General features: G+C 47.8%; 1 protein-coding gene across 4 annotated transcripts in view; it reads right to left on the bottom strand.

The window, feature by feature from the left end:
- Atg10 (Autophagy-related 10) overlaps nucleotides 1-19,116 on the bottom strand; it is an 85,792-nt gene that overhangs the window by 20,176 nt on the left and 46,500 nt on the right. For all 4 annotated transcript variants that reach the window (XM_075671193.1, XM_075671195.1, XM_075671191.1 and 1 more), the window contains exons 3-5: nucleotides 15,924-16,043; nucleotides 13,421-13,550; nucleotides 11,258-11,355 (exon numbers count right to left, since the gene is read on the bottom strand). In XM_075671193.1, coding sequence (XP_075527308.1) covers nucleotides 11,258-11,355; nucleotides 13,421-13,550; nucleotides 15,924-16,043 — 348 coding nt within the window. The remainder of the gene's footprint in view (nucleotides 1-11,257; nucleotides 11,356-13,420; nucleotides 13,551-15,923; nucleotides 16,044-19,116) is intronic.

Here is a 19,116-nt window from a genome sequence, read left to right as displayed (position 1 = left end):
AAAGAAAAAATGCGAGAGCTGTTTGGCAGACCTGTCGGTCGTCAGCTGGCAGCAAAAAAAAATTGCGTGCCGCGCTCAGACGTCCACAGAATCCTATGTCATGTACATACAGGATGTGCTGGCCCTCTGTCGCAAGGCTGATGGCAACATGACCGAGGCAGACATGATTGTTCACATACTGAAAGGTATTGCAGACGATGCCTTCAATCTCCTGATGTGCAAGGATTGTGCCACTGTGGATGAAATTATAAAGGAGTGCCGGCGCTTCGAACAAGCGAAGGGCCGCGCCGCGTCGCTCAAATTTTCGACCGATTGCCCAATACCGCCGCAACATCTTGCGAAGACCCGCCGCGGTTCGTTCAGCCCGCAGGACCGGAAGATATCACGCGCATCGTTCGCCGTGAGCTTGACGCCATGGCTCCGGCTCCAGTTCGTCCCGACTGTCGGGAAATCGTGCCAGCTATCTCCCTTATACAAGCGGTCGTTAGGGAGGAAATAGCAAGTTTGGGCATTCCATCTCTCTGCTCGGTCCGCCATACAAACACCTACCAGATTTCTCCGGCCGCTTGCTCCCAGACGCAAAGCTTTCCGCAACCCGTCGCAAGCCAGCTGACTGGCGCACAGCGGATGATAAACCCATCTGCTTTAATTGTTCCGGTATTGGACACATCGCCAGTCATTGCCTCAACCACTGGTCGTCGCCTCCTCGGTGGTCGTCTCCGAGTCACTACCGCCAAGTACCAGACAATCGTACTTTCTCGCCCTATACGCCGACTAGGAACATCAACGCCGACAGTGCTCCACCAAGGTCCAGCCGCTCCCCGTCTCCGCAAGGTCGTAGGTCCCGTTCGCCTCTCGTTCACCGCTCTTCGTCCCCTTCTGCAACCGGTCGCTTCGCTTCGGGAAACTAGGCGGTGCAGCTCCCGGAGGTGAAGCTGCAACTCCGACCCGGCCCACAAATCCTCTGTTGACCCTGCCTACATGTGGAAACCTACTGGACACTGAAGTTGATGGCGTTCCTGTTAGATCTCTCATTGATACAGGAGCGCAGCTTTCAGTTATGAGCGCTGCTCTCCGCCGAAGGCTCAAAAAGGTTCTGACACCTGCCATACTGGGCACTGTGCGAGTCGCCGATGGGAGTACTTCATCTGTCCTTGGAATGTGCGCAGCACGTGTGACCATTGGGGGCCATTATACCGCTGTTCTATTTATCGTCCTTGAACATTGTCCGCACGACCTAATTCTCGGCCTCGACTTCCTTTCCGAACACTCAGCCCAAATTGACTGCTCCGCAGGTGTTGTACAGTTGGATCTGCCGCTTCCTGCCGACGCAACAACTTGTGCTTCACACCGCTTATGTTCTGCTGAGTTTGCAAGGCTGTCTCCACAGGCGGCTGCAAATGTCCTGACGCCCTGTCCTCCCGTACCTGATGGCAAGTACGTCGTGTCGCCGCCTACTGACGTGGCTTTGTCGCGCAATATTGCCCTGCCGAGCACCTTAATCCGGATCCGCGAAAACTGCACTCGCGTGCCCATCCTCAATTTTGGATTTTCGTCGCATGTGCTGCCACACGGTATCGCCATAGCGCATATCACTCCTTTGAAAGAATTTGAGGTTTCTTCTTTGACCTCTGAATCTTTCCTCAGTACCAACGGAATTGTCACCCACTCCTCCGTACTCTACGCCTGCGGACGATGTTTCTAAGATGATCGCCCCTGACCTTCCTTCCGAGCAAACAGCAGCTCTTCGTCACCTCCTGTCATCTTATCGGGACATCTTTGATTTGGACGACCGTCCACTTGGCCAGACATCTGTTGTCACGCATCGCATCAACACCGGTGACGCCAGTCCCATTCATAGGCGGCCATATCGTGTCTCCGCAACAGAACGGGCCATCATACAGAAAGAGGTAGACAGGATGATGGACAAGGACATCATTCAACCTTCCAGTAGCCCGTGGACATCACCGGTTGTCTTAGTGAAGAAAAAAGACAACTCGTGGCGCTTCTGCGTTGACTACCGTCACCTCAACAGGATAACAAAGAAGGATGTTTATCCCCTGCCTCGCATTGATGACGCTCTTGACTGCCTTCACGGATCCCAATACTTTTCATCAATTGACCTCCGCTCAGGCTATTGGCAGATTAGCGTCGATGAGATGGACCGCGAGAAAACCGCCTTCGTCACACCGGACAGTCTGTACCAATTTAAAGTCGTGCCCTTTGGATTATGCAATGCGCCAGCTACATTCGAGCGCATGATGGACTCTCTCTTGCGCGGCTTGAAGTGGTCTGCATGCCTCTGTTACCTCGACGATGTGATTGTGTTTTCGCCGAACTTTGAGAGCCATCTGCGGCGCCTCGCAACCATACTCTCCGTGTTTCGCAGGGCTGGCCTTCAGCTAAACTCCTCCAAGTGCCATTTCGGTCGCCGTGAAATTAACTCGCTCGGCCATCTCGTCAACGCCGCCGGAATCCAACCTGATCCACAGAAAGTTCACGCCATGCGAAATTTTCCTGTACCATGTTCAACAAACGATGTCCGTAGTTTTCTGGGCTTATGCTCTTATTTCCGGCTATTTGTGCAAAATTTTGCCGACATCGCTCACCCTCCCACTGACCTTCTTAAGAAATACGTCTCTTTCTCTTGGGGACCACTGCAGGAGAAAGCGTTCTCTACCCTGATTGAGCGGTTTACAACTTCCCCAATTCTGTCACACTTTGACCCTTCTGCGCCCACTGGAGTACGAACTGACGCGAGTGGTCATGGCATCGGCGCTGTCCTCGCTCAGCGTCAACAGGGCCAAGACCGTGTCATCGCTTACGCTAGCCGCCTTCTTTCCACACCCGAGCGAAATTACTCCATCACTGACAGAGAATGTCTCGCGCTCGTATGGGCGTTCGCGAAATTTCGGCCGTACCTTTTCGGTCGGAGCTTCTGCGTCGTAACCGATCATCACGCCCCCTGCTGGCTCTCCTCTCTGAAAGACTCAACTGGACGACTTGCACGTTGGGCCTTCCGTCTACAAGAATATACATCTTCTATTATGTATAAGTCAGGGCGCTTGCATAAAGACGCTGACTGCCTGTCCCGCAATCCCGTAGATAAACCGGACGATACCGATGCAGACTCGGACATCAGTGTTCTATCCCTCTCCGGCTTCCTCCATATTGGCGACGAGCAGCGCAAAGATCCTGTTCTTCGAACACTTCTCGAGCGCCTAAGCTCCTCGTCCAATGACCCGTCCCTCCGGATGTTCACGTTGCGCGATGGAACTTTATACCGTCGTAGCGTTCGTCCTGACGGCCCGGAGCTCCTCCTAGTCGTTCCCAAGCACCTTCGACTCGCCGTGCTCCAGCAACTTCACGACGCGCCCACTGCTGGACATCTGGGCATCACTCGTACATACGACCGCCTGCGGCGACGCTTCTTCTGGCCCGGCATTTATCGCTCTGTGCGCCGTTATGTCGCTTCTTGCGACCTGTGTCAGCGCCGGAAGACGCCTGCTATGCCTCCCGCTGGTTTGCTGCAACCAATTGATATCCCTACAGAGCCCTTCTTCCGTGTGGGCCTAGACCTCCTTGGCCCCTTTCCAATTTCCATCAAAGGAAACAAATGGATTGCTGTAGCAACCGATTATGCCACGAGATATGCCATCGCACGAGCGCTACCAACCAGCTGCGCTACAGATGTCGCCGACTTCGTGTCCGCAACTCCCCTGTGTGCAATAAAGTTATCACCACCACCACCGACTTCTTACTATACGACGTCATCCTGCACCACGGCGCCGCTCACCAGTTGCTGACGGATCGCGGCCGCTACTTTCTATCGAAGGTCGTCGATGATCTGCTCCGCTCCTATTCTACAGAACACCAGATTGCTACCGCGTACCACCCCCAAACTAACGGCCTCACCGAGCGACTCAACTGCACGCTAACCGAAATGCTGGCCATGTACGTTTCCGACGATCACCGCGATTGGGACGTCGCGCTTTACCATACATCACTTTCGCATACAACTCGTCCCGTCACGACACTGCCGGATTTTCACCATTTTACCTTTTGTATGGCCGCGACCCCACCTTGCCCTTTGACACGTTGCTACCTTCCGCAGTACAATCAGCCAGCACTGGTTTCGCTCGTGATGCTATTGACTTAGCCGCCCAGGCCCGAGAAGTCGCCCGTCATCGCCTCAGTCTCGCAAGCTTCTCAAAAGCGACGCTACGACCTTCGGCACCGATACTCCCATTTTTCACCTGGTTCCTTTGTCCTTCTCTGGACGCCTTCACGTCGCGTCGGCTTGTCGGAAAAACTACTTTCCCGTTATTCTGGTCCGTACCAGATCTTACGCCAACTGTCCGACGTGACATACGAGATCGCCCCAGTTGGTCAGCCTTCAGTGCCTCCCAACGTCACCAGCGATGTTGTTCACGTCGCCAGGCTGAAGCCCTATGTCCCCCCATTAATTGAGGCTCTATAACTTGCACCAGGACGGAGCTACTCCGCCGGGAGGGTGATGTTACGGTGAAGGATGAAGTTAGATAAGACTAGAGGAAGACGAAGTCTGCCAGTTGCCTGCACGCCATTAACCTCAGTTGTAAATATACATTATTTTACACTCGTGGGCCTGCTTTCTTCCTGCAGCAATATCATACTTTCCTACGGTTAGAAGACGGAAATCTGGCGCTAGTGTATACGGGAGCTTCAAGCACGTGGCTGCATGCAAACATGGCGGTCTAGTCAGCACTGGGAATGACGGACACGTAATACACGGATTTGCCTAACCTTCGTGCCTCTGGATTTAAATACGGCCTCTGTGAGTTTGCAATATCCATCATTTTCAACTAAATATTACTGCGAGAGCAGTTGTATGGACCTCAGGCGCGTTTCTGCCGTCGTATTCGATGTCGGCGTCGCCGTGACGTTTTGCATAAAGTCCAAAGGCGTCGTCGCCGCGCACCTTATCAACACCCTCTAGATAAAGAAGGCCTTCTGGCTGTTCCTTCCCTCCCGGAACTACGTCATGCAGAAGAGGCCCACATAGAAGTTCCGTGCAGCACGCTGCGAGGCCACTAGCGACGCACATGTGTTGAAAATGAAGCGCGGAAGATATACAGTGGTGAAGAAATTGCGGTCATTGACCAAGTCAAGGTGAAAATAACACAGACGTTTCGGGACCCGTACGGGTTCCCTGATCACACTAAAAGCGGGCAAGAGCCGCAATGTTACGACGTCATGCCCGTAGTTAGTTCTGTAGCAAATGTAGTCAAGAGTTCGACGAAAGTTCGTCTTCAAGGTGAAAATAACACAGAGACGTTTCGGGACCCGTACGGGTTCCTTGATCACACTAAAAGCGGGCAAGAGCCGCAATCGAGGTGAAAATAACACAGAGATGTTTCGGGACCCGTACGGGTTCCTTGATTACACTAAAAGTGGGCCTTGTGTTGACTTGTTCAATGACCGCAATTTCTTCATCACCATGTTACCTGACCAGACGAACTTTTGTCGAACTCTTGACTATAGGATACACAATGGTTAATCCCGGCTATTCGGAGAAGACCGAGGGGGCAACGGCGGTGACAACAATTCGATTAATTCCAGAAGCCCATGCCGCTTCTTGAATAGCTTCGGTGTTAAGCAAGTCCGCTGCATGCTTCCGAACGCACATTCTTTCTGGACGTGAACAGTGCATGTAGTCTCTGCACTTGTGCTGTGCTTGCCATTGTGTGCCCCGCGAGTCTTCATTGCCCCGGAATGTGGATTTCGCCCATGCCAGGATATGCCTAATAAGTGCTGCATGCCCAATTGTCGGAGCAATTACACATCGGAGCCGAAAAATCATCTCTTCAAGTTTCCGCAAGATGAAGCAGCCCAGAGTGCCTGTATTAGGGCGATACCACGTGCAAACTTCATTGTACCACTGCACTCCAGGGTAAGATGTTCGAGACTTCTTTAAATAGCTACTTCTGAAAAATACGGGAATGTTAATTTCTCAATTACAAAGAGTGCCTTCAAATCAGGAATGTTGTTAGAATAAAATTTAGAACAAATCTTAACTTCCTTCTAGGTTTGTGAACTTCACTTCATTGAGGCCGACATCGTGCGGGAGGTCTCTCACCTCGACGACCTTACAGGGCGCACCGTCACTGCACCACTCGCACACCTGCGTCTTCGCTATGCACAGCCCCATCTCCTCAATGTGCACCTTATCTTTCGAAGTCAAGCACCTCGAGGGAGGACCACGATTCCAAGCACATGCGTCTTGAGGCAGCTTCTTTGAGAAAAGTGTGTGAAGCGTCTGCTGAAGCATTCCGTAAAGAGAAGGAAGATAAGATTCTAAACCTAGAATACCTGAAGCAATTTATAACAACCAAAGAGTCTACGTTCTGGCATGCTGTTGAAGGGAAGGAACGACTAATTTTATTGCACATCACTGAAGATGACGCTCCATGCATCAGATATTCAATTGCAGTCAAAGCCGACCTCAGCATGACAGTTTACTTCGCAAGGACGCCGATAACGAAAGTGGGCATCGATTCCCCCGTTCCAACTGTAGCAAACAGCAAGAAAGCGGTGATGGAGCTACTCGAGAGCATTGAGAATAGCAGTGTCTACCTCAGACAAAGTCCTGAATCCTCTAATGAAGACATACGCAAGCAGATTATTCTGCTGCTTGAAAAGTTATCTTTCTCGCCCACAGATGGCAGTTCCAATGTCATACAGTTTCTTAGCGAGCAGTTAAAGCTGCTCTCAACGAAGAAAGTTCGGAGGCGTTACTCAGCCGACTTCACGAAATTTTGCTGTCTACCATTCACAGTATCACCTCATACATACAAATATATACGCCGGATCCGGACGCATGACTCTCCCACACCCAGCGACCATTTGTTCAATATGCTCATCGTACGGCATGAATCGTCGAATCGAACATCAGAGCGAATCATCCCTCCGGTACATGGCGGGAAGAATCACCGACTTGAATGACTGCGAACGTTTTGTGACTCTGATGGTGGATGAAATTCACATCGAGCCCTATTTCGACTACCAGGGAGGCAATATTACCTGTGCTGCTCTGAACAGCTCAGGTGCAGCAACCAGCGCACTTGTCTTTATGGCGCAGAGCAACTTGCGCCAATTTAAGGAAATCGCTCACATCATCGCTGTCCAAAGAGCCGACGCAGAAGATCTGCGCAACTTGCTGAGGAAAGTAATACACGGACTGTGAAGAGATTGGGTACAGGGTGGTTTGTGTCGGTAAGTGACAACAATGCTATCAACACGAAGGCTATGTGTCACTTCTCACCACCTCATTCTAAACAAATTGTTTCCGCTCACCCATCGAACCCCAAAAGACCACTCTTTTTTGTAATAGCTAGACCCGGTACACATACTCAAGTGTATACGCAATAACTGGCTTAACCAGAAAAACGACCAACAGTGCATGCTTCTACTTTCCCGAGTTGAAACCAGACTTCACTCGGACACAGCAAATGCTATCCGAATCATTTGCTACAATCAGAAATCTGTACAACTTGGCGACCGAGAGGCTGTTAAGCTGTGGCTACAGCCTGTCAAGAAAGGCTCTCTGTCCATCGAACATTAAAAGACAGAACGTGAAGTTGGCCATTGCAGATCTTCAATGAATACATTCCGCAGGCCTTTCGAGTCCTTGGGATGAAGCACAGCCTTCTGTTTTTTGACGGTATTCAGTTTCAGTTTCAGTTTCAGTTTATTATTCATGCATAGCAATTCGTTACAAAATATGGTATACAGACAAGGCCACTTTCATTGATATAGTGGAAAAATGGTGGAAGATTGTGAACGTGAAAACCCCTTGGAAAGGAAAAAAAGGGCCACTGGACAAGTTCTAAGAAGCAGTGCTTAATCCTTCCGAAAAATGACATCAAGATTGATTTCCTGCGCAATCTTTCGGTCTGGTTGGAAGAGTGGAAAAGCAAAAAATTTGGATCGCGGCACGTTAACAAGGGAGGCCCATGCCGCTATCGACCACACAACTTACGCTTTAGTGAAGTTCACGAAGTACTGCTTCGAAGAGCTCAAGCTCTCGTACGTCCTTTTCAGGAAAGATCCAGACCGACAATCTGGAGGAGCGATTCGGGAAGTACAGGATGCTAGCTGGATCCCAGTATCACGTGTCGATAAGCCAAGTGTACGAATGTGAGAACAAGCTGAGGCTGCAAAGCACTTTACCAGCCATCAGTAAGGATGAGCGATAGGATCAACTTCAGACACAAACAGACCACCCACGCCCTAGCCTAAGTGTGGCAGTAATGAAGGATGCACTGTCTGAAAATAAAAGTCATCGTCCCGGTACTGGTCTACGTGGCGGGCTATGCCGTGTGCGCTATACATCGAAAAAGCTCAGCTGTTCGAAATGCACGGGCACACTGACAGAGAAAAGTATGACATCGGTCTGAGACACGAATGGACGGTACGAACTCGTGAAACAACTTGACAGCTAGGGGAGGACTTGTCTATCCAGCTGTATTTGTCGTCAACGCTTGAAAGCGTTCTACGCCGGCGGCTGCTGCATATGGCGCGGCCACGTGGGTCCAATCTTGAAAGCGAAGTGCGATGAGCACAGAGTATAGGTGCGCGGAGGGGTCAAAGCTTTGTGCGCACTGTGTTCTCGATGCTTAGTTCGCGTTGAAGCGAGAGGCAGCACGAAGGCCAATTCGCTCGCTGCTGCTGCCGCACTTCACTCCAGCGTTTTGACAGCGAGTGTCCGCGGTCATTGAGTGAGATGTGTTCATGTTTGCTTGCGCGCGCGTGACACCACGCTTGTTAATTTAGTTCCTAAGCGAATATGCTTACAAGTTGATACGACCGATAAAACTACTATCCTTAATTCGCATAGCTGTGTACTAATTTGCAATCGCAATTGATGCTTCAGCTGTAGGGCGAAACTGTAACATCTTTAGTAAATAACATGCCACTGTATACAGGTGTAAACTGAAGGCACTTATCAGGATAAAAACCACGGAAGGCAAAAAAAGCGCAGTACCCCTTTATTACAGGATCAATTTCAACCAACTAGCCTAACTTGCCGTTCTACTGAAATAAAATAGGACGGAGCGTTACGTCACGCTGCCAGCCTTGGCAAGCAAACTCTCCGTGAAGCCTTTCTCATCGCTCCCCTCCTCGAAAAGTTAGCCCAGCACATGACCTCTGAAACTTGGTGTGTGTGTGTATATATATATATATATATATATATATATATATATATATATATATATATATATATATATATATATATATATAGTGGTGGAGAACGTCTGGTTCTCGGCAGTTTTTAATCGATGCGTACTTCTTCACCTGCTCGGCCTGCCACAGCAGAAGCACTATAAGCCCTACCGCACCCACTGACGAGATGATCAGGTGTTGGGCCGGATCCTTCGGCTTGAGTCATTTTGCGCAGCGCTATGCCTCCTGGTTATTGCGATAGCAATTATGCGGACAATACAGGCGAAATTCTGCCGTCGGCATCGCCGTTATGTTCTGCGTAAAGTCCAAGTGCGGCAACATCGCGGTCGCGCGCCGTACGCTTACAGGTGCGAGCGAAAGCTTGCGTGGGTGAACCGAGAAAGGTGGTTGCTTGATGCGACGGTGTCTTCTCGCGCTGGCAAGGGGAGGGAGGAGGGGGAGAGATGTGCGCGCTAAGAGGAGGGGGGTGCAGGTTAGTGCGCATCTCCTCTTCTACTCTAGCTGTGGCGACTGAGCGCGTCCTAACTTCGAGACAATCTGCGGTGGGTTCAAAGGCTAGTGTAGCTAAGATAGCTGATGGCTTAGTACGCGCTGTGTTCTCGCGCACCTATAGTTCGCGTTGAAACGAGAGGCAGCACGAAGGGGAATTCGCTCGCTGCTGCTGCCGCACTTCTTCACTCCAGCGTTTTGACAGCGAGTGTCCGCGGTCATCGAGTGAGATGCGTTCGTGTTTGCCACATGTGCGCGCGTAACAACGTGCTTGTTAATTTGCTTTAGTAAGCGAATGTTTACAGCAGTTTGTGCAGCCGACAAAACGACTAACCTTACTTCGTGTAGCTGTTTAATAATTTGCAATCGCAATTAACCGACTTTTCTTTCCGTCATCCACGACGAAAGCGAACCAAATTTTGTGCTTTCTCGAAAACTCCGCGCATGCCCCCTCGTCTGCTCACAGTGTCTGCGGTCAGGCGGCTATATAAAGTCTAGTACCACAGCGGCCATTATATGCTATTTCTGCCACGAATAAAAAAAACGCAGGGCACGTGTTTTGTAAAGATGCTATTGCACCTTCCATTTTTCTTATCCGTATAGTGGCCAGTCAGTGGCTGGTGCCGGCGACAAACATCGGCTCGGCGACCTCCGAGTACACAGTGACGAAGGTCGAAAACAATGAGGAATGAAATGTACCGCTACAAAATAAGGCCCATTGTCAAGCGAAGAGAGCGGCAGATCGGAGCTGCGGCTTCATTGTTTACAACCCAGTAAAAGCTGCATCGGATGCACTTTCATACAGATAGCGTTCTAGAGAACACACGCTAGCACTTGCGACACAAAAATTGTGTCAAGGAGATAATAGGCACCATATTATTTACGACTCCCAGAAAATGACCTACCAAATCCCGCACCCTCTTGACACATCATACAGTAGTTGCATTAGATTATTAGTGTGATTGTTGAAAATATACGAACATTCATACTTTCAATAAGAATATCGCCATGTATTTTCTGCATGTCCCTCTCCAATGAGCCGTTCGTATGAGCCCTTCCTGCTAAGTGTTTAATATTTGAGCGTATACTTAAATGCATGAACAGTATTGCTTCTATGCTTACTACCTTGTGCTTATTTGCTTAGGATATGATAGGATAGGGATAACTTTAATAAAGTGCCGGCAAACGACGGTTTAACGCGTCGTGACGCTGGCTAAGCGTCGACCCGGGGTTATACCCTACTCTGCACTACCCCAGTTGCTTAGGTTTTTCATATGCAATGCAGGTTTGTGAAACGCACATGTAGAGCGTTCTACGACGCGTCTTTTTTTTTTTTCCTTCCTTCTTCTCAGTTTTCTTTCTTTACTTTTCCGCGATGAGTGATCTGTCACGTGGAGTGAAGGGCTTTGACGCTTTGTCAGGCACTTCTTTGCCTTTACGTCAATCCCCCTGACAACGCATTTGCTGTCGCATTTGATGTATATGCATTTGCTGTCGAAACAAACTTTTGCTGCGAGAGTCCACGGTATATATATATACGCACCTGCTGCGTCACGGTCGACCACCGCAGCTGCTTCAGCTGCTCCTGCAGGCATTCGGGCATCAGGGACCACACGTCGCTCAGCGGGAGCAAGCTGCCGTCTGCGACACAAAGGGGCGGGGCAATTTCATTGCCAGCGAAGGAGAGAACTCATGAAAGAGGTGCGACAAAAAGGAGAAGTGTTATTTAGTTTTCGTTTTATTGACGAGTAATTAGCTTCCAAAGCTCATCAGATTTACTGGCCAATCCCCTCCCCTGTTGTGGGTACGGAACGCATTTAGAGGAAACCGATCAGCCAACCTTACTGTACTGTTAAATATAGTGCAGTAATCGGAAAGCAACATTTTGGCGCAGCAGCAAAGTCGTGGACAGCGCAGCTGTCGTTCGCGATTGTCAGACGGGAAGGGGGGCAACGCACTCGTCAAGAAATGCCAAGAGAACGAGGACGTCACCGTCAACCTTCCAGAAGAGGTCAGCAAACGGAAATGCCTGGCGCTGCTACAGCCGACAAGTCTGACATATTTGAAGGAGGAGGAGGAAAAACATTTATTGAGGGGGGAAAAAGACAAGCAGGTGCCTTTCTGCTTGTGCGGAGAGGCGCCCTGAGTCTCTGCAGGGCTCCTGCAGTTGCTGCTGGTCACGGCGGTCCGAGCTAGTCACCACGGCGCGCCACTACCCGGGTGTGGAGTTGGGTATTTGCGGGGCGGCCTTTATACATGGCACACCCATGAGGTGTGATATAGGAAGGCGTATACTCGTTACAAAGGGGACCTTTGTACGAGTGTAGTGTATTGCGTGTAGTCTGCTCAAATGGGGTGGTACGTGTTGGTTTGTAGTTGTGGCCATGCTACGGCATCTTCGCGTGAGAGGGTCTTGTGTGGAGCAGGCTACTGTCGTCCGTTCAATCTGCGGTGTTGTAGTAGTATGGCGTTGTATAGTAAAGGTACGGGCTCCATAGATACGGCCGTTACCCCTCTCTTGTGGCGCCCGGGAGGCATGAGCTCGGGCTACAGCGCGCGCACGCATGATTTCCATGAAGGGACTCGTGTCGTGGAGTCCATACTATTTGAACGCCCGGGGATTGGGAGGCTTGTTTGAGGAGGGCGATGGAAGATGTTCTGCCTCTCGCGTAGCTACGGCAAGATGCCTGGGAGTCAGTAATGATTCTTGCGTGATTCAGACTATATAGAGGCGATGACCAAGGTGATGGCTGTCTCCTCCGCTTCGAGGGCGTTGGAAGCGCGGGCCGTCATATTCACCACCTCTTGAAGGTCATGGTCGACAACGCTGGCCGTCATGGCTGCTTTTTGGGGGTACTGCGCGGCATCTGTGTATAGTGTGGTGGGTAGACTGGCATATCTTGTCTTGCACGAGCTTGGCGACGACCGGCATGATGTTCAGGGTGCGTGCTTCCGTGGATAGGGTGCTATAGCGTGATGTGCTCCCGGATGTTGGGGGCCAGATAGATTGCTCGTTCGTGTCCTTTTCCCCGTGTGGGGTAGCCTATATAGGCGCGCTATAGGACCGTTCTACCTGTTGTTGTGAGGACTAGCCGTTCTCGTTGGCTTGTGAGGTGAGCGCCTACGATTTCTCCTACCTGTTACGGACTCCTAGGGCTTCCAATTCTGACATATCGTCCTTGGAAAAATGGGCTCCAAGGGTTCGATCAGGGTTAATCTACAGGCGGACGAGCTCGAACAGTGGGTCAGGATTTGTAAGTAACAACAGCGAAGTGACAATCGAGAATAAAGCAATTATCCAAATTGTACAACACGTTAATTTTGTGTACGCAGGACCAGCAAGATTAAAAAAAAAGAAAAGAAAAAGAAACGGTGCAAAAATTTTTAACGTCAGCGTTTCGACGACCCATTGCGTGCTGCACGAGAGACCGCCGTACGTGCGCGATTCTTTCGAGCGTGTATATACGCCATCGAGATTTCCGGTCAGGCTTCAGTTTTTTTTTTTTTCGAATATAAGCAGGATAAGCAAAGTAACTATAGGACCGGCGATGAGTGCATACAACGTCGACGCGAGTTTAGGCGTCGAGATTTCCGGTCAGGCTTCAGTTTTTTTTTTTTTTTCGAATATAAGCACGATAAGCAAAGTAACTATAGGACCGGCGATGAGTGCATACAACGTCGACGCGAGTGCAGGCGCCCCACTCACCGCGTCTCCAAACGTTGAAGTACATGACGGGCACCCCATAACTGGCGCTGTAGACCACGTGGTACACGAACTGCAGGACCTGCTCCTCGCGGTCATCGACGTCGGCGCAGCCCGGGTCTGGCGCCGGCTCCTGCGAATGTGAGAAATTACCGCATTTACCGGCACATTAGGATCCGCACTTCTTTTTTTCTAAGCAGGCACGCGTAATCGCTACGCTGCAAAGAGCGGTGCGGAAGATGAACTGTTTTATGTCATTTATCTGTAACCGCATCGCTGGATTACATATATATATATATATATATATATATATATATATATATATATATATATATATATATATATATATATATATATATATATATATATATAGAGAGAGAGAGAGAGAGAGAGAGAGATGTGCGTGTGTGTGGTTCAACATTACGCTGTGTATAACGTCTCAACGCAAAGTATCTTGCTGCTTTTATGCAATGCTTATCTGTTCATTCCTTTCTTTTTCCTTTGTTTTTGACATCTTTCTGTACATATGTAAATTTCGTCGTTTTGTGCCAATGTTTGAATCCCTTTCTGCATCGATATCTTTGTACCTATTGTATCTTGCGATAAACTACTGAATGCCCCCCTCACGATATGCCTCTTCATAGGCCTGCGAGACCCTCGGTCTATATATATATATATATATATATATATATATATATATATATATATATATATATATAGACCGAGGGTCTCGAATCCGGCAACATTGATGCCTTCAGGTAGCATGTGCGGGTTTATTGACAGTTTATAGACAGCAGAATCCAGAGAGATCACGTGCTCGTGACGCCTGCGGCAGAAAGGATGTTCCACATCCGCCGCCAAGGTTTGTGAGTGGTGGCGCTGGCTAACACTCCCAGGGTTACTTCTAGTAGCAAAAACATAAATACCCAAGAAAGTAGGTGGAAGAAAGACGCCGCGGTTGCTCAATCGGTGAGAGCGTCGCACGCGTAATGCGAACACGTGGGATCGTTTCCCGCCTGCGGCAAGTTGCTATTTCCATCGACTTCCGTTTCCATTAATTTACCGTTTCTTTAATTCAATTATTAAGTACAAGTAATTTCCCCTATGTTGTTCGGTGTCTTTGTTCGCTTCTTACACACTCACACACACACACACATATATATATACATACATACATATATATATATATATATATATATATATATATATATATATATATATATATATATATATATATATATATATATATATATATATATATATATATATATCTTAAAAACCACCGAGGATGTCGCGAGCAACGTAGACAGTAAAAATCCCCGTACTGCCCAGATTCAAGCTTCAGTACCAGTGATCATGTTCCCTTTCATTTAATTTCCTCACTCTCGTTATCGACGTCTCTTCCATCGTCACCGGAGTTTAGCTGCCTCATCAGCTCACTCCCACATATAAGATGTCTTTTTCCTCTTCTTCTTATTTTTTTTAAAGCTGCACCAGATTTTTCAGCAAGACGGAAAATCGGGCGTGTTAGTGGTTGTAGCAGCACGACTCACAGGACTGGGTGTGGTGTCCCTTAATTTCATTCAGTCCGTGTCCCGTCGCGCTAAAAATTAAGCATTTTTATTTCTTATCACCTGGCCGAGTAATTTCGTTCAAGGTTTAGAAACGTGCTAACTGTAATATGCGATATTTAAAGATTTGGGGCGGTTACAAAAAAATAGAGCACCTGGTATGGTCGCCCTCAATGACTCACATACTTGGCTGTTAGACATATTAATTCCAGCAACCTGAGAAAATTTACCGGCGGTATTATATAATGCCGAACGCAGAGCGTCCGAAAATGTAATTTTTAGTGAAATCTGTCCTCTTTATTTATTTGCTAGAAAATGTGGAGCTGCAGGTCTTACACGAATTTACACGGTACAGGGAACAGCAAATAATGTCCTTCCTTTCTCTGCTTTCCTGCTCAACAGTGTTTAAAGGAACACCACACAGAAGACTAAGGTGAGCTAGCTGCATTAATAAATTACGTTTCTGCAATGCCAAATGGAGCCATTTTTTACCGCGAGAAAAAGCTCGGTTTAAGCCAGACAACGTGCAAAAGCGAAATACAGGTGGCGCCACAGCGTCTCGAAGTTCCCGCGCCGGCTCGTCGACGTCACAGATTTTCATGGGGCATACTGCCTAGCAAATATTTGTCGATAAACGTACCAAATACCAAAGGAGCCAATATATAGAGATATAACTTGTCATGGGAATGGCAGAGAGGTCGACCAGATCTACAGTGTTATCTGGTCTCCTCTTAGAGACTGAATGTAGCGAGTTTCGGGAACTTCTTACTTGCAACACAACGGCGCCCCAATTACGATGGAATACTTCGAAATCCCTCCGACGTCTCACTGACGTCATTTCCTCTCTGAAACTGCTGCCTCAGAAATTCCCTGCCTCTGCCGCTGGCAGCATCCCTGACAAACGTATACCGCGATTGTGGTATATATATACTTACTTCGAGGCACTGTTCAGCTTCCTCGCCGAGCAATTCTCCAGACCATGAAGCGCGCTGACCGGAAGTCTTGTGAAGGGAGGTGCATCGCTTCTCCAGGTACGTGAATCCCAGCTCACCTTCCTGCGGAAGCATCAGACCGCACGTGTAGTACACAGTAAGGCACACCGTTATATGTAGAGCCATTCTGTAGACAGGACGCATTAGAAGTTCTGAAAATGTTCTGTGAACATTTTTTCTATAGAATGTTGTACATACGATGACAATAAACCCTCTATATACCGCTTATGGAGGGTGAATGGAGAGTCAGTCTATAGACAAGCCGCATTACAAGTGTTAAAAGCTTTCTATATATCTTATTTTGTTATAGCGCGAGCTTGGCACGGACAACAGAAGACACATCTGACGCATCTTCTGTTGTCCGTGTCAAGCTCGCGCTATAACAAAATAAGATATGCCGTACCAACAAGCCCCTGTTGCTATCCTCATCGATTTCTATATACATTGTTTTATAGAATTTAGTACATATGATATCAATACACCCTCTATAGAACATTTATGGACGGCGAATGGAGAGCCATTCTATAGACAGGTCGCGTTAGAAGTTTTAAAGGCATTCAATAAAAATTACTTTATAGAATTCAGTACATATGACGTCAATACACCCTCTATTGCATATCTATTGTGTGTGAAATGACTTGTTTCTATACACAGGTTTCTTTAGACTTATTATAGAGATTCTGTGCAGACGAGTCTATAGATCACGAGTTCCTACAGAGTCCCTTTTGACTCCATAGGAACTCATTAGGAGTTCAAAAGGAACTCTAAATCCATTGTCATAAGGGTAACGAACCCGGGTACAACAAATTCCGCTCTATCGAACACTCAACGAGTCTTTAGCGATTTCCACGCTAGAAATAGATATCTTATAAAACAAACCGGGACATTGGATATACTGTAACATCACAGTGAAGGCGAAGAACCAAACCCTATACCCGCCACGGTAGCTAAGTGGCTATTACTTTGCGCTGCTGACGGAGAACGAGGTCGCGGGTCCAATTCCAATTGCGGTGGCCGCATTACGAAAGGGGGCGGAATGCAGACAGGTTCGTGCCCCAGACAAGAAAAAAAAAACATGAGTCTAATGCGTTTCTTAGAGGGCCCTAGCTAATTAGACCCAATTGTGCTTGCCCGAACCTTAATGTGTAGAATTGGTTCCAATTCGAACATTACTGCGGGTCCAATCGGCATTGAAACAGGATCGATTGGTTTCGTATGGACGTGGCTGTGGGTCTAATTGGTATTTAGACAGTTCCAATTAGACATCACTGAAGCTCGATATGTGGCTGTTAGTCCCAAGCGGAGCCTGCTGGAGATCGCTGGACAAATAGCTGATAGTAATACTAATATCATAATTATAACGTTAGTGCTTAAATTAAACATCTTTGTGGTATGGTGTGATCAAAGGAGAGAAGCGCTTAGCGTTTTGTAAGGTTAAAAATCTGCCGTAAAACTTCACCAATTTGTCTTGAACCACTGGCATCACCACTTGGTCGGCCAAATTTTGTTCATATATATGTCGCACCTGACAGCTTTCTTATAGTGAAAGAGTGAATTGTGGGTATGTCATTTAAGTGAATTGCCATAGTGACTTCATGCGTGAGTAATCTTCGTGAATTGAGTTTCAAGTATATCTGTGTTCGACGACACAATGTTATGGCTCATCCAGGTTTTCTTTTCTAGTTTTTTTTCCAAGTGGTCCCAACGAGTCCAACTGAAAGGCCGACTGACCGACTGAGCAAAAAAAAAAAAAATTGTACGATTGGAAATTCTCTCCCTCCCCCTTAAAAAAAAAAGAACTGGAGTGCCGTGCGTTAGTTGCACGTAAAAGAACCCGAGGTGATTGAAATAACTATTTTAGTCAAAATTAATCTGGAGGCCTCCGCTATACGACGTCCCTCGTATAACGTGCTCTACACGCTGTTCCTGGACGTGGAACCCCACAATTTGTTTGCTTATAGAGTCAAACACTGCCAAAAACTACACGTGAGTCACGCATATAGCTCTTTATTGTGCGAATAAATACATAAAACAAGCATAAAAACAACCAGTATAAACCCAAATCACCCCAGCACGCGTCGCCAGACGCACGTGCATATATAGTGTATTAGTTCAAGGAGAGAAGTGTGATTACTATATACAACATGCACCACAAATTTATTTATTTATTTATTTATTTATTCCGTATACCTACATCGCCTGTACGGCATTATAGTGGGGGGGGGGGGTTAAAATACAGGTGGTCACAATGGAAACATATTCAGCAAACATCAAAAGAATACATAAGTAAACACAACATTGTTTAAGCACTGAAATTCGCAAAAGCGGAAGACTACTTCGTTAGTTTAAAGTTAGGTACTTTGTTAGTTTAAACTAACAAAGTACCAAACAAAGTAAGTAACAAAGTAACTAACAATTTTGTTAAGTAACATTGTTTTAAATGCATGGAAACATGTGTATAGTGCGAATGGCCCAAAAAATCAATTTGTTTGCCTACATCCGGGAGCACACAGCCGTCGAATCTGACCTCACGGTTCACGTGGGTCCGCCATTTGTATACACGTGCATCATCGTATGTTCCAGAATAATCGCACGGGTGTACGGTCGAGAATGTACCACACTGTTAGCGTCGCGCTCGCAGTTTCATTATAGACGAGCGCACGAACAAGACTCTTACGCTGTTAGGACCGGCAACATGCGAGTAATTTCGGACATACACTGCATGCCGCGTCATGCGTCGGGCGATATCTTAACAGTGACCGATAACACGGTGATAAACAGTCACCCCGCGAAACGTGCAACAATGCATGCGGGACAATCATATTTTTACAGATATCAAACGGATGTTGCGCGTTCGATAACGTTGAAGAAGCGTGCGGTCCCATACGATTAAAATTTTGTTTTTTTGTTTTTAATTCTGGCGTATTGCGTGACAGAATCGAGGAGATTTGATTACGAGGCACGCCGGTATAGTTGGGGAACTCCGGAATGATGTTTTGACCGGCTGGGGGTTCTTTAACGTGCACCTATAGCTGAAATGAGTACAGGAGCGCTCTTTTTTTTTTTTTGCATTTCGTTCCTATTAAAATCCGGCCGCTGCGGCCGGGATCGAACCCGGGACCTTGAAATCGATCGG

The sequence above is a fragment of the Dermacentor variabilis genome, chromosome 10, assembly GCF_050947875.1.
Source record: "Dermacentor variabilis isolate Ectoservices chromosome 10, ASM5094787v1, whole genome shotgun sequence".
In the NCBI taxonomy this organism is placed as follows: domain Eukaryota; kingdom Metazoa; phylum Arthropoda; class Arachnida; order Ixodida; family Ixodidae; genus Dermacentor; species Dermacentor variabilis.
The sequence above is the reverse complement of the archived record's forward strand: the minus strand, read 5'-3'. Positions and strand labels throughout refer to the sequence as shown.